Genomic DNA, 15,891 nt, shown 5'->3' with positions numbered 1-15,891 from the left:
GAGAGGGTCAACAACAGAATAAAGTAGTAACTGCTCCCTAGTTAAGTTGAAAGGAAAAGAAAATTGGAATCACAATTCACTTTTCAGTTTTTATTTCTAAGTTCCAAGCCCATAACAAATTATCAGCAGCTGCTATTGCTTAACCTCTGGCAACCACAGTGAAGGGTGGAAAAAAAAAAAAAAAAAAAACCATTAAAACGCTGACAGTTTACAAACATTTTTTTCCTAGAGATCTTTGTCCTCGTTCCTGCAAGCATTTCAGGTAGCATGTTACTTCTCATGTTAATAGGAATATCAAGGAGCCTGTACGGACAGATTTTCATTTTGGACTCCTCACAATATTTTTATAGATGGATTTCTGCCACTGGACTTTTCTGCACTGGATTCAAGAAAATGTCTTACAAAGTAACTCATTTTGAAGTGTTTCTCTCATTCAATAGAAATTAGGGCAAAAATGAAAATCTGATATTTTGAAATCAGCTTTATGAGAGATCTGAGAGAGCCTGAAGTACTACACAAAATTGAATTAGTGTGCCCAAACTTTCAACAGATATTCAAAGGCATACATGACCCTCCCAGAACTTAAAACCTAAAGAATGAGGGAAGAGTGGCAGAAAAAGTATCATCAGAGCCCAGCAGTGCCAGGAGGTAAATATCTTTAAATACCCTCACCTACAATGCCCAATAACCATCAGCAGAAAACAGGTGGGGCTTATAAACTCTGGCAGCACATTTAATTGGATTTTCTTCCTATTTCAAAGAGAAGTAGATAGATACATAGATATAAATCATGGGTTGTGCATACACAGCTATCAAACAATATCAAAATTGTCACACAAATGTAATTGATCAAGGTCATATCTGCAGTTATCACATTAGAAAATTTAGAACTTTCTCACTGAGTTGCTGTATAGCTTGGGGTATTACAGAGAGGGGTCTGCGTAGCTTAGGTTCCGTTTACCCCAGGGTCTGGGGAGCAGGTGAACAGCCCAACCCAGTTTGCCCAAGGGTTTCCCAGTTTCAGCCCTGAAAGCCGTGCATTCTAGGAACCCCCTCAGCCCCGGGCAAACCAGGGCAGTTGTCCCTGTAGTGGGAGGAGGACTGTTAAGGCAGTCGGAACAGTGGGGGCTCCAGATCCTTCCTTTGCCTTCAAACAAGAACCCTCCAATTTATATCAGTTTTATACGGCAGGTTTTGCATTATATCTCCTTTAAAAGATGACTCCACATTTTCTTTTTTTAACTTTGGAAGTCATTGATTTAGTACTTGAACCCTAGATGAGACAACCTGATAGGAGGGCACACACATCAGCTTCAAAGCCACAGAACAACATGCTATTAATCTAAAAGGTGCTGATTATGGGGCCCTGAAGACTGTTTTCATAAACAGACATGCGTGTGCTGACACGTAGCAATGTTATAAACACTAAATTTTGCTGTGATGCTGAGGACGCTAAAAAGAGGGAAATGGTGCTTCATTCCTGTGGAAAACTAGGTATGATTACTTAAAGCTGATTTCTTCTATAATTATTTATATTTTCATCTGAAATAACGCCAGAGGATGGCTTATCAAAGCAGGGGAAATTTTTATTCACTAAAGCTTCCAAACACACACTTTGTTGCAGAATGTTTTGCAGAACAGATACTTCAGTAGTTAATATGTAAATGAAAGAGACCAGAAGTCACGTAATCTCTTGTATCCCAGACACTGCAAAAAGTACATTTTCAAACAATTGTCTAGTCAGAAAAAATTTAAGCGTAGAAGCTACTGTTTCCCACATGTATAAAAAATAAACTGATTCATTGATCAAAAAAAGGGAGAATAGCTATATTCTTACATTTTTTAGTTCATTAACATAGGGACTTCCCGGGTAGAACAATTTATTATGTATTAAATCTACTTCATATCTCTCATGTACAGAAAAAGAACATGAATAAAGCCTACCTTTGGTCCTCGAATAGAAAGTCCAGGTTCTCCTTTAAATCCAGGCATCCCAGGTCCTCCTCTATCTCCCTGTACATTTCAAATAACATTCACAGGCTATAGGTTGCTTAAGAAATGACAAGGGTACATAGCAAAAAAGAGATTGGCCAATCTCTAAAGAGCTTAATCTATCCATCTCAGACTTGAGATCATATATTCTTCCAACATATTCGAGGGGACAAATCCTAATAAAACCTATCAGTAAAGACTACTACAGCTGTTAGGAGAAAGCCCACTGAAATAATAGGTGGCAATTTAGACTCAAATATTTGGACTGCAAGAATGACTGGGAATGTTCTTAAAACTGCATGGATTTCTTTTCTGCCAGACTTTTCAATGATAAATCCTAGTAGATTCTTCGGGATAAATGTAATAAATTCTTACCTGTGTCAGGGTCTAGGATTTGGAAGAGACAGTGAAGGCTAAAGTGACGAGCTTGGACCAGGAGCACAAAACCCAGTTTCTAGTCCTAACTCTACTGCTGGCTTTCTGTTTGCTTGTCTGTGAAATACCAGGACTGACCTAGATCATTTCCTAGGGCTCTTCCAAAACTCAAATTCTAATTCACTGATATCATGAAATTTTTTTTTCTCCAACTGCCAAAGATCCAAGAAAAAGAAAAAGATATTCCCAAGAATATATACCTTTGGCCCCGGTGGTCCAGGAATTGATGCTCCAGGCATTCCAAAAGGACCCATAATGCCCGGCTCACCCTTAAAAAGAGCAAAATACTCATTACATTTCAAGCAGAGAAACCATGTATGGAGATTATATTAGGAAAAATATAAAAATGTCTGTGGATATTAAAATGGTATTATGACCTCTGTTTCAAAGACCAATGTGAAAATAATTTGAGCATCTTTTATAAATCACTGCTAAGGTTATCAACCAGTAAGATTTCAATGCCTTTAAATAAATGTATTCGATTAATTTCTGAAAGTTAGGAAAATTATATCTCTTGTATATTCTTTTATTAGCCAATAAAAATTTAGCAATTAACGGTGCTTCCCTTTTGAGTTATGTGCCAGGAAGCTCAGAAATAAATGTTTTGTTCAATTATAACAATTATCTTTAACATAAGTTTTAGGGAACACTTCTAGTTTATAATTCTTTTTCCTTTGTTGCTTTAACAGTCCATGGTATATCAATACTCCATTATATAATATCTCACATCCTTTTTAAGTAGAGACCGTATGATTTAAAATGAAATTTTGAATAGAAAAATTAAAATATTTCTTTTTTTGTTGTCTAATATTGTCTCAAAGACTCAATCTGGAGCAACAGGTAATTCCTCTGCCCCATCTGGATCCAGACCACGATTCTCAAACTTTAGAGAGTAGAGGAATTATCCAGAGAGTTTGGTAAATGCAGTCCTGGGTTTAAAACCCCAGAGATTCTGATTCAATAGATCTAGAGGCTGGGACCCAGGAATATGAATTTTTATAAAGCACTCCTGGTGATTCTGACATGGCTATCATTACCACACTTTGAAAAACACTATTCCAAAAACACTATTCCAAAGCAATTGTCACTGCACACTACAAGGTGTTCCAAATGACTCACTGGGATAGAAGAAAAAAAATATTAGAACTTCTCTATATACTTTTATCTCACCTATTAAAATTTCAATTATTTACATAATTTCACAGCATAATAGTATGATAGTTTATGAATAAAAATTACAATAAAAAACCTATATCAGAATATGGTCAAAATTTTACCAGGAGAGATTTGTAATCCAAACAGTTGGAAACTACTGCTTCAGAGTAGCTGTCAGAAAACTGCAGCCCATGGGCCAAATCCAGCCCGCCCCTCGTTTTGTATAGCCTTGGGCTAAGAATGGTTTTCACATTTTGAAATGGTCATTACACAAGTACCTACATAATATCTTCAATTTTGCCTCTTGGCTCGCAAAGTCTAAGATAATTTATTCTCTGGCCCTTTACCAAAAAAAACTATAGAGGTGTCTTACAGAATGAACTATTTCTATGCTGTGTTTCCACTTGACCGTGTAGGATCTCAGATTGCTGCCTAATCTTGCCTCTGCCTGTTTTATGCTTTTTGAAAACTCAACAGCATCACTGCCTATTCGGTCATTTGGCTTCTTCTGGAAGGGACTCCGTCAATCAGATGCACCAGTGATGACAACTGCACAGAGCCACATTCATCTTCCCAGCTGAGGCCCCCCTCTGTACCAATTAGCCAATACAACCAGCAAGCTGCACACACGGGCCTACTGGGCCCAGTTCAGCCACAGCTTGAATGTGCCAGTCCTTAAATCCAAACCTGAAAGGCTAGGACACAGATAAACACCCTATCCAATATTCTGACAAGAGAACAAAACATGAACCTGTTAAAATTCCTCACTAAAACCAGGGGTAAAGCAAAATTATGCTTGTAGATTTAATCTGTTCTTTGTTTTTTAAAGAGGCCAATTACTTTTAAAACATGTGAAGCATCATAGAAAGTATACAGTTCTCTTAAAGATCCTGTATTAAGGGGTAATTATCCTTTAAAACATGGCAATTCTTCATCTTCATCTTTTAATAGCTGTATTTTAAAACACAGAAAAATATTCACTTTGAATCAGAGTAACTAAGACATAAAGAGTAATCACTGTTATACTAATACAGTGCATTTCTTATATAGAAATGTTCTATTGTTCTTTCTATCTAATCCAGATATCTGGGCATGGTACCAAGAAATCTGGATTTATGCTAAGCTTTCCAGGTGATACTGATGGGCACTGAAGTGTAAGAATCACTGGTCTACAGGTGATGCTTTGTTTTGTACCTGTTCTTGTCTTGCTGGTGCCATTTTTTAAAAAATTCTCTGTGGTCCTTAAATATATTCCTTGTTTCTTTCTTACAATTAGCACCTTCCTAGAGACACGAACTCTCCTAGGTTTGCAGTTTCTGTTTCCTGATACATTCAAATGACCTCAGTGTTCTCTGCTAAGTCAGGACACACACTTAATTGCCTGCCTCACACTCTCCTTCACCTGTTCCTCAGCACCCTCCTCAGTCTAGGGCTTTTTTGTTGTTCAGCAAAACAAGGTGATGGAGACTTGTATCTCCTATGGTCCTCCCTTTATCCTAACTTCTGAATATTTGCTTATTACTAGAGAGGATTGACATACAGATTCCTCTTAGAAGCATATGTATTCCTATGAATATTACATATTTTATGCAATCTCTTTATTCCATTCTATTATGGTCTGGGAATAGTATGTTTCCTAAAGGTTTTTTTATTTTGGTTGTTTTTTCTTTTTTTTTTTTTTTGGCTTTTTGTATTTGTTGGGAAGGAAACCAAGAATCAAATGTCCAGTGGAAATCTAATATTCTATTAAAACCAGACATAATTACAAATCTCCCCAAAGCGCCAATGAGAACATAAGAAACATACCTTTGGTCCTTCGGGCCCTGGAAATCCCCTCTGTCCTTGATTTCCTTTGCTCCCTTTCTTTCCTTCATCACCCTGAGAAAATAATTATGAAAATAGAGACCTTGTATTAACAAACCCTCCCTAACCTAATAATGACCATATCAGAGTCAGATTCTCAACTAATACCAATTTTAAAGTGATGTGCCCTGAGCACTGCTTGGTTATGCAGGGTTTGTCAACGTTCTTAAGCAGATTGGATAACTTCAGAATGGTTCAGTCTTCATTTATTGAATACGAATTAATATTTTTTAAAATCTTAGTTCTGTATCTTTCTTTGGGCACTTTAATTTGAATTTGCAGTTCTTTTGCACCCTTAGTCTATTAACAGATGGTTCTGAAACAGTCACAGTTTTAGAAAAAAGAGCTATCTATGCTTTTTCATAATGTTTTTCAATTTTCCTGCTATTTCAGTTATAAAACATAAAATGAGACACTTTTTAAAATCACAGAAAGAATCACAGGAAGAAAATCCTATTTCTTCCTCAGTGGGACGTCTAGTTCTTTCCCTCAAAGGAGGCCAATAATTTTATTAGTAGAAGATGCTTGAGCATTAACCTGATGCAGAGCTAGAAACTGACTATGACTACTAGCTGTTTCCCAGCACGGTGTGCAAGGCAGTGCTCCCCCAAAAGAATCCTTTGACTTTTAACCAGAAGCCTCACCGCATTACAAAAGTATGTTTTGTTTTGTCTTTTTTGAGACAGAGTCTCAGCTCTCTCACCTGGGCTAGAGTGCTGTGGTGTCAGCCTCGCTCACAGCAACCTCAAACCTCAAAATCCTGGGCTCAAGCGATTCTCCTGCCTCAGCCTCCTGAGTAGCTGGGACTATAGTCGCATGCCACCACACCCGGGTAATTTTTCTATTTCTAGTAGAGACAGTCAGGGGTGGGAGGTCTTGCTCTTGCTCAGGCTGGTCTCAGACTCCTGACCTCAAACGATCCTCCATCCGTGAGCCACCCATGAGCACCCGGCCAAAAGTATCTTTCAACTAGGGCTCAACAGCAAAGCACCATATCCAGGTGTGTGCCTAGCTCAACAAAGGAATAACTCCTTGTGGTTTGCAGCTGAGGCCATTTGAACATTTACAATATAAATGACTACCCCATGGTTTTCCAACCTAAGCATCAGAATCACCTGCAGGGCTTGTTACAACACCAATTGCTGGGCCCTGCACCCAGAGTTCCTGATTTAGTAAGTGTTCACTGAAGTCCAACAATTTGCATGTCTCACGTTCCCAGGTGATGCTGATGCTGCTGGTCCAGGGACCACATTTTGAGAACCACTGGGTTATACTAAAGTCATCAGCAAAGCACACATTTCACTTAGAAGAAGAGGTGACCTCCTGTAGAATTCACAGAGGTGTAATCAACTCCCCATGGTCCATACTAATGGAGAGGAGTAACAAAGTATTTTTAAAAAGTTGAATGTCCAAATATCATTTATTATATCATTATCATTTGCCAATAGAGACAAAACCCAAACACAACTATTTATTTTCTTCCATTCACTACCACTAATGTAACTTATTGATCTAAATTACCTCCGAAGACAATAGCAGGAACCCAATTATATGTAATAAAGGGCCAACACTGAACTGTGGCACACCTAGGTTATGTAACATGTTCCTACCACTCTTCTCCAATAGCCTTCCATAAGCCACAAATCACCTCAAAGCCACAGATCTAGTGGCCTCTCTTTCCAATATATATTCTACTCACCCTATTGGTGGCATTTGATACCACCCCTTGCTTTCATCTTGAAACCCTTTCTCCTTGGTTTCTCCAACATGGTACTATTCTGCTTATGCTGTTCTGAGTGTTCTTTCTCCAGCTACCAACTTGAGAGGGCCCAGCTGAGTGTAAGGCCCAGCAATCTGTTCTAAGGAGCCCTCGAGGTGATTATGCTGATGCTCAAGTTTGAAAATCCTGGTGTAGTCATTTATGTTTAAATAGCCTCAGCTGCAAACCATGAGGAGTTATTCCTTTGCTGAGCTGGGCACACTGAATGTGGGGTTTAAACTTCAGTTCTCTTTCTCAAAGATATCATTCATTCTCACAGCTTCAATGATTAACTCCAAGCGTCTATTTTCCAAAAGTATATTCTAGAAAACATTAGTTCTCTGAATGTTAATAGGCCAATATTTCTAAAAGTGTAGTTTTCATGATGTTAAAAAGGTGTTCCCTGTCCCCCTACTTCCCCAAAAGAGGATCCCATAGTCTGGTAAGTCAGTAAATAAAAATATTTTCAAGCCTAAAAATATATTTAAATTTCAGATTTTCTCATTTAAGATGAGGGATTCAATTTTAGCTAATATAGTTCCAAGACACAGATTTCTTAAGCTATCAATTACTATTTTAATAAAATTATAAATAGAACACTAATAAGTACATAGATTTATTTTTACCTGACTCATGTAATCCATAAGCATCTTTATATAAGCATTGATGACTGTACATAAAAATTGCAGGAACATCTGGCTCTTAGAGGCTGTAGGTTATATCACTAGTGATCTCATCCTGTTGGTGAATTTGTATTATATATTCTCATCTTGACATATAAAGATGTTATTCAACTAGCATTTCTACAGAGTGTAAAATAACTTTATGACAAGTTATGAAGTGAAATTTTCATTTAATATGATGACATTTCTCATTATTGAGTGAGAGTCCATAAATATTTGAAGAAAATTTATGGACTATCAAACTCAAAGATATCTCTCAAGGCTTCTTTTCCTTCCTATGTGTTTTTTAAATGTCAATCTGACCATTTATTGAGAAAACACATGTTGAATTCTTCTATATGCTGGGTCCTATAATAGATGTTAGGAAAATAAAAATTAATAACATATACTTGCTGTCTTCCAAAAGCTCACAAAATAGTATTCATAATTTTAAGCCAGACATAAATACATTTGACATAGCAAGAATAACAATCAAATCTCTCCTAAGTTGGCTTCTTAATATCAAGACCAGAACACACACAGTCTGTTTCCCCCAACACTCTGTCATTTCCATACCTTGGAGCCAGGCTGTCCTTTTCCAGGCGGTCCTTCTGGCCCTCTTGTTCCCGGAAGCCCCGCTTCTCCCTAGAAGAAATGACACTGACATCTCAGCTGACTCTCCATAGACAAGTGTGGATAATTCCCCCTTGTCTTCTCTTATTGCCGGTGGATTCAGCTGAGAAGCTCCAAAACAGACTAGACCTTCACTCTAGTCTCAAAATTAATTTGGAAGTTTACCAACTTGAATAAAGTAACATCAAATTCAAGTTCAACTTAGCAGCTGGAATATCATGAAAAAGTCCAATTTCTCAGCCAATTTCCAAAGCAAATAAGCTCACTTTCCTTTGGCTCTTCATTCACATTCAGCAGATTTTTTTTTAAACAAGGAAGACCTTCAGCCTTTACATCTGCTGTTTTTCACTACTTTTATTCCAAAATGAATATTTCAAATGTCAACTCAAAATACTTTAGAAAATCCTTACAATGACCTTATTTCCTGAATGCATTTACAGACTCTCCTTTTGGAGAGAGGGAAAAAAGTGTGTTTCTCTTAAGTTTAAATTAATGTGCTTTCTAGAAATCCTGAAGGAATTAGGTTCCTGGAGAACACCAAAGCCAGAACACCAGAGAAAAGGCAGAGAACGTGAGATGCTATCTCAGTCGTTAAATGGGCACTCTTTCTATGGCCAGGGACAGGAGTGAAACGGGAACTTTAGGATCATGGGATTTTTTTTTTTTTTAAGGAGACCAAGTTTGTCCTGGATGGTTTAATCTGAGCTCCTGCAGGACCAAGACATCAGTTTTGCACAATAGTTTTTACTCCAGTCATATGAAAAACGTGGTGTTACCTTCTTCCCTGCAGCTCCATCTTCTCCTGGTACTCCTGGTTGTCCTGGGGGCCCTATTGAGCCTGGCTCCCCCTGGTGGATGAACAAAGATTTTATTTCCCGGAAGTTCATATAATATATCATACACTCCATTTTGAGGTACTTGCAACTAATATATTTTATAGTGTCTGTGAAAAGCTTCAAACAAATCTTATTACTAATTAATAGTGATTAATAGTGATTGCCCAAGGTCACTTGGGCAAGTTTCTTATCCTCTCTGGGCCTTAGTTTTGGATTCTGTTGTGATAGGTTGAACTATGTCCTGTCCCCCCACCCCCTGCAAAATATATGTTGATATCCTAATTCTTGGTACCTGTGAATGTATCCTTAGTTGGAAATAGGGTCTTTGCAGATATAATCAAGTTAGGATGAAGCCATCAGAGTGGGTCCTAATTCAGTATGACCGGTGTCCTTCTGAGAGGAAAATGCCACATGAAGACAGAAATACACGGAGAGGACCATGTGGCAACAGAGGCAAAGACGGAAGTGACGCAGCTGCAAGCCAAGGGATGCCAAGGATTGAAAGCCATCCCCAGGAGCTAAGAAGAAACAAAGATTCTCCTTTCCAGGTTTTGGAAGAAGTATGGCCCTTGACACCTTGATTTTGAACTTCTAGCCTCCAGAACTGTGAGGCAATCAATTTCTGTTGTTTTAAGCCACCCAGTTTCCATCAACTGTAGGAAAATAATATAAAAGTGAAATGAAAAATTGGAGCCCTACTACCACTTCCAGCTCTAATATTCAATAATTCTACTTGGTTTCAAGTTAATTTATGATTAAGAATAAATCTTTTGAAGTGTTCAGAAAAAAAAAAAACATGGTACTTTCAAGCAGGATAAAAGTGTCCTTACTGCATTTATTAATACCAAAAAAATTTTTTGAAATTAATTGAAAGTCATTTTAACTGACCTAAAAAAGCTAGTGGAAATAAAAACACAATAATTCTAAAAATAAATAGGAGGATGTGATAAAGATGAGAGAAGAAAATAATAAACTTGAAAACAAAAAGAAGATTCACAAAATTAAAAAGTAATACATGTTAAAAAACTAATAAAAATTAGTAAGCCTCTAACAGGAATGATTAATATTTAAAAAGGCACCAATAAATGGTATTAGGAATGAAATAAAGTGTAACTATATACATAGTATTTTTTTAATCACAGAAAATTTCTGTGACAATTGTAAACAAATATATTGGAAAACATTAATAAATGGATAACTGCAAGAAAATATAAATTATATAAGTGATATAAAAAAGGAATGGACAAGTCAAATAAACCGATACCATTAAATCAATCGAATCAGTGATTGAAAGTCCCTACTTCTTCTCTCTCCAAGATCACAGGCTTAGTTGGTTTTACAGTCAAGACTTACTCAACTTTTAAACCTTTGAAGAACAGGTATTCCCTATCTTATACAAACAGTTCTGAAACAGAAAAAGAGGAAGTCTACCCAATTTATTTCATGAGGCTTATAAATCTTTGACAGAAAAAATTATATAATGACAAGAAAACTAACATTATAGACCAGTCTGCCTATGAAATATAGATGAAACTTAAGCTTTCAATCAAATGCTACAATTTCCCCCAAGCTTACTGCCTGAATAAAGTTTTCAGGCCACAGCATAGGGATAAAGAAACCAGGAAAAGCTCAGATATCTCTCTAACACATCAAATGGGAAAGAACCAACTTAAAGGATTAGAGAGAACTGACAGTGGACCAGATGGTGCCTACTCCCAATGACAAGAAAGAAAACCTCACAATTCTGAAGACATAGATTAGAGTTCTGAAAAGGGTCTTGCCTCAGTAGTAGGGGAAAATTAATCCTAGACTAAACGCTGCTCTAGTCCTACCTAACAAAGCTTAAAAGCAAAACCCAAAAGGCTCAATCTGTTTTCAGGTAACTTAAAAGGATTCAAGAACAAAGCTCAAAAATAGAGGACTGCAAAAATATCTAGCACCTAGAAAGGTAAAATTCACAATGTCAGGCAGCTAATCAAAAATTATCAGGCATTTTTAAAAGCTGGAAGATACAGCCCATTGTGTTGAGAAAAAGTAATCCATGGAAACTGACCCAAAAAAAGATACCAGTGATAGAATTAGTAGATAAGGGCCAGGCGCCGTGGCTCATGCCTGTAATCCTAACACTCTGGAAGGTTGAGGCAGGAGGATTGCTTGAGGTCAGGAGTTCAAGACCAGCCTGAGCAAGAGCGAGACCCTATCTCTACCAAAAAAGAAAAAAAAATAGCCAGGTGTGGTGGTGTGTGCCTGTAGTCCCAGCTACTCAGGAGGCTGAGACAGGAGGATCACTTGAGCCCAGGAGTTTGAGGCTGCAATGAGCTATGATAATGTCACTGCACTTTAGTCAGGGTGACAGAGCGAGACCCCATATCAAAAAATTAAAAAAAAAAAAAACATAGAGTCAATATGGCACAATGTTAACATTTGATAAATCTGGACTGTGGAATACATACCTTTTCTTTGTATTTTCTCTATATTTGCAAGTATATTTAAAATAATTCATTTTTTAAAGTAAGAGAAGCTTAAGATTGCACATGTAATAAGTGGTGAAACTGAGAGTGGAACTGAGGTAGTCTAACTGTGGAGCCTTATTATAGTGCATGTTACCTCTCTGAAATTGACATATATATAAAAGAATATGTGTGTATACATATATACACATATGTATATACTACATATATGTATGCTCATTTGCATGTCATACTTAGTACTTAGCATATTGTATAACACATCAAAACCATGTAAAAATGGCTACTATTATTACTATATTAATACATTTTATCCTTTATAATTTTATGTTTATATATGTAACAAATATATTCTTCTTAGACCTACATCTTACATATTCCTCTAATGCTCATATTCTTATAAAAATAATGACAATGACAACAGGACAATGGTGAAGTTTAGTGCTCAACATGGTTAGCCAGGTCCTATACAACTTCAAATAAGTTACAGAAATTGTGAAGGATAAACTAAGAACTAACACATTTATTCAACAGTATTTAATGAGTACCTATCATGTCCCCAAAGCTGAGGATTCACTAATAAACAAGATAACCAAGATACCTGTTCCAGTAGAGTATATATTTTAAAGTAACACCGTCCAATAGAAATATTGGGCAAGACATACGTGTAAATATAACTTTTGTGGTAGTAGTAGCCCCATTTAAAAAGTTAAAAGAAAGAGGTTATATACAGTTAGATGGCACATGCATGATCTGTGTTGCATTTGGATATAAAAGAAATCTTATATGATATTACATAAATTATCAAATCACTTCTAAGCAGCATGGTCAACTCACCTTTGGACCTTGTATTCCAACTCCCACTGGTCCTCTAGGGCCTGTAGGTCCCATTTGACCTACTTCTCCCTAGGAAGGAAAGAGTGTTTGAATATAGCAGCAAATAATAATAATATATTCCTATTTTAATCTCTTAGGAGCTATCTTATATCAACAAAGTAAGATAAAACAGTTTCATGTGTTCAATTCATATATATATTTCCTGAAATTCCTTCAGATGGATAGATTTTTCACCCAATTTGGTATATGGAATATATACACATATATTATATATATATGGTCTGACTTAAAATATAGGTCAGACAAAAATTTAAAATTGATTTGCACATTCAAAATTGATTTTAAGGAGCCCCTGTGGAGGGAACCTGGAAAAGGTAGGCAGTTACATTCCAGAAAAACTAAAATTGACACATGAGAAGCCAAGTGACTGCAGATCCAGAGCAGTATCATAACCAGAGGAAACAACCTGTGGTTTCAATGATGAGTTCCAAGTCAAATGTCCCAAGGACAGCAATGGTGTTCTGTTGAGCTGCTGCTCACATAGACAGCTCTGGGTGTGCTCAAAGACAAATAGTCTCAGAGAAGTATTTTATGTATTTAACAATGATTAGTAATTATTGGAAGCAACATAAAGTAAGGATAGTTAGTTAAATAATAAAAGTGCCATACTTCTCCTCTAGAGGTAAATAATAGTTCCAACTTAGGAGATAATTTGATTCCCAAATTCACAGAAAAATTTTATTTGTTTGGTCATTTGTGACACCATCTCTTTAAGGTTTTGGTAGTTGGATCTACTGTGAGAATCCTGGTAAGAATGAAAATTAACCAACACAGAGAAGTACATAATCACTGGTACTTTCTACTGAGATTACTACTTGAGTTGCTGGAATAGAGTCTCATAAGTAAAAGTAACAATAACAACAATAATAATAAAAAAAAATGAAGACTGTGTAACTAAAAGTTTCTTAAAGCATAAAGAATATATATCATATTTTTAAATTGCTATGAATATCAGTAACATTTTTCAATAAGTAGAGATCTCTGATTTTTAAGTTTATTCTATATGTTCTCTTCCAAATGCACTGGCATTGGCCAGAAAACAGCAATTATAACGTAGGTATATTAAACTCTTCTCTCATTTAGAAAGTTACCTTGGAACCAGGTGAGCCTTGTCCTGGGGGCCCTTGTGGACCAGGTGGACCAACAGGACCTTGGATTCCCTTTAAAATAAAATTTTGAAAAATAATATCAGTGAAATTTTGAAGGCATTAAATTCTCAGCAGAGAAACGGAAACTGTAAACGAAAATATCTAAATGGAAACTTTAATGTTTGAAACATGAATATCTTTAAATTAGTAAATAATTTATTATATGGGTTAAATAGTAAAATGGAGAACTGATGAAGGAGATAGTAAATAGAAATACAACTTAATTAATATTGCCCAATATGAAGACAGTAAATAAAGGAGATTTGAAGAATAGACTGAGACTCCAGGATCTGGGAGACAATACCAAGTGGTCTAACATTCATGTCATTGTAGTCCTAGAAGAGACTTCCCAGAGAGGAAGGCATTTGATGCCAACAAATTCCCAAATTTGGTAAAAGACAAATGTCTTTTTAAGAAGCTCAATAAACAATGAAATAGAAAAATGTAGAAAAATTTATACAAATACCTATTATAACCAAACTACTGAAAACCAAAGATAAAGAACAATCTGGAATAGTAAGAGAAAAAGAAAATATTATATATGGTAAACAAAAAAAAAAAGAAGACATTTAGATAAGAGTAGTTTCAAATCCTCTAAAGTAAAAATTTAGTACACACTCCACAATAGATTACTCATACTCAATAAATGTTTGTCAAATGGGGTGTGATAGTTGGACTATAGTATGCATTCTTCCCTTCGTCCGCAGTAAGAAAAATTTTAACTGGCTCACACGGCTGCCTAGAATAAAGACCACATTTCTCAGTCCTTGCTGCAGCCAGGTGTGGTCATGTGGACTAGATTCTGGCCAATGGGATGTGAATGGACTGATGTGTGCAATTTCCGGTTCATGCTAAAGGAAGAGGTATGCCTTCTCCTTCTCTTTTCCCCTTCCCCAGTGTCTGGAATGAAGATATAGTGGCCATCCAGGATCGTGGGGATGAGGAAAGCACCTTCAGGATGGCAGACTAGCAAGAATGAAGAAGTCTGAACCCCTGAGGACACTGATGAATAGAGCCACCACACACCTTGGAGTTTTAAATAAGAGAAATAAAATTACATCTTAACTATGAAATTGTTTACCCATTTCATAGCTCTATCACATGCAGGCAAACATATATCCTATTTGTACCAATTGACATGTATCAGGATGTTATTAATACATAAACTGAAGGTTTGATCTAACCTCTAAGAAGCAATAGTCAGCAGACACCAAACTGAAGAATGTTCAAACACTTGACTTTCTCTTTCACATTGTGGGTGTAAAAAGGGATGTGCACATATGTATATGTACATGTGTATATGCAGTTATTTATATTTATATTTTATTTATATTTCACTTTAGATCTGAAGTGATCAAGACTCGAAATATTAATATTTAATGAAAATCTGGAGGCCATTTGAGAGATATTGTAAACATGTTGTTGGAAACAAAAGTTCCTTCATAAGCAGATGAGGGAGAAAATTCATTTTTATAAGAGAAATGGGAAGATCTAATGTAACAAGAGTTCAATTGATAAACATGTCAAATTAAGGATAAGAAAAACATTGAAAATGAAAGAAGTTAGATTTTTTTTTACAGCTGAAGAAAAACAACTTCCATCAAGGACCAGCATTAAAGGCAACAGGAAGCCACAGGTGGGAGGTCCAGCGTTCACAGGCAGATTTGTCTTTGAACCTCATTTTTATCCTCATCGTGGTAACTCAGCACCAGAACACCACAAAACCCAGGACATGGCAGCACTGTCCAGCCACTTCCAGAATCAGAACATAATCCCTGCTAAAACCAGCAAATAAACTATAATACAAAGTTTGAGAACATATCTAGCTCTTATTATCTAAATATTTATTTACAGATTTATCTTGGCTTCTTCTGCACCTTAATCCTCCTAGTGCGTTACACTAGGACCTCTGCCAAGGGCAAGGAAGTGGAAAAAAGAGTCCTATCCAACTTTGCCATTTCTTGGGCTAACAAAAAAGTAACAATAATAATAATAAATTAGCAGATGGTTAGAAATAAACTCAAAGTTAATGTCAACAATGAG

At 36.3% G+C, this 15,891-nt stretch overlaps 1 protein-coding gene across 1 annotated transcript in view; it reads right to left on the bottom strand.

Moving 5' to 3' along the window:
* COL28A1 (collagen type XXVIII alpha 1 chain) overlaps positions 1-15,891 on the bottom strand; it is a 158,693-nt gene that overhangs the window by 75,751 nt on the left and 67,051 nt on the right. Inside the window, exons 17-23 of the mRNA XM_069462091.1 lie at positions 13,792-13,860; positions 12,641-12,709; positions 9,276-9,347; positions 8,443-8,511; positions 5,389-5,460; positions 2,628-2,696; positions 1,945-2,013 (exon numbers count right to left, since the gene is read on the bottom strand). Coding sequence (XP_069318192.1) covers positions 1,945-2,013; positions 2,628-2,696; positions 5,389-5,460; positions 8,443-8,511; positions 9,276-9,347; positions 12,641-12,709; positions 13,792-13,860 — 489 coding nt within the window. The remainder of the gene's footprint in view (positions 1-1,944; positions 2,014-2,627; positions 2,697-5,388; positions 5,461-8,442; positions 8,512-9,275; positions 9,348-12,640; positions 12,710-13,791; positions 13,861-15,891) is intronic.

Source organism: Eulemur rufifrons, chromosome 29 (assembly GCF_041146395.1).
Source record: "Eulemur rufifrons isolate Redbay chromosome 29, OSU_ERuf_1, whole genome shotgun sequence".
Taxonomy (NCBI): Eukaryota; Metazoa; Chordata; class Mammalia; order Primates; family Lemuridae; genus Eulemur; species Eulemur rufifrons.
The sequence above is the reverse complement of the archived record's forward strand: the minus strand, read 5'-3'. Positions and strand labels throughout refer to the sequence as shown.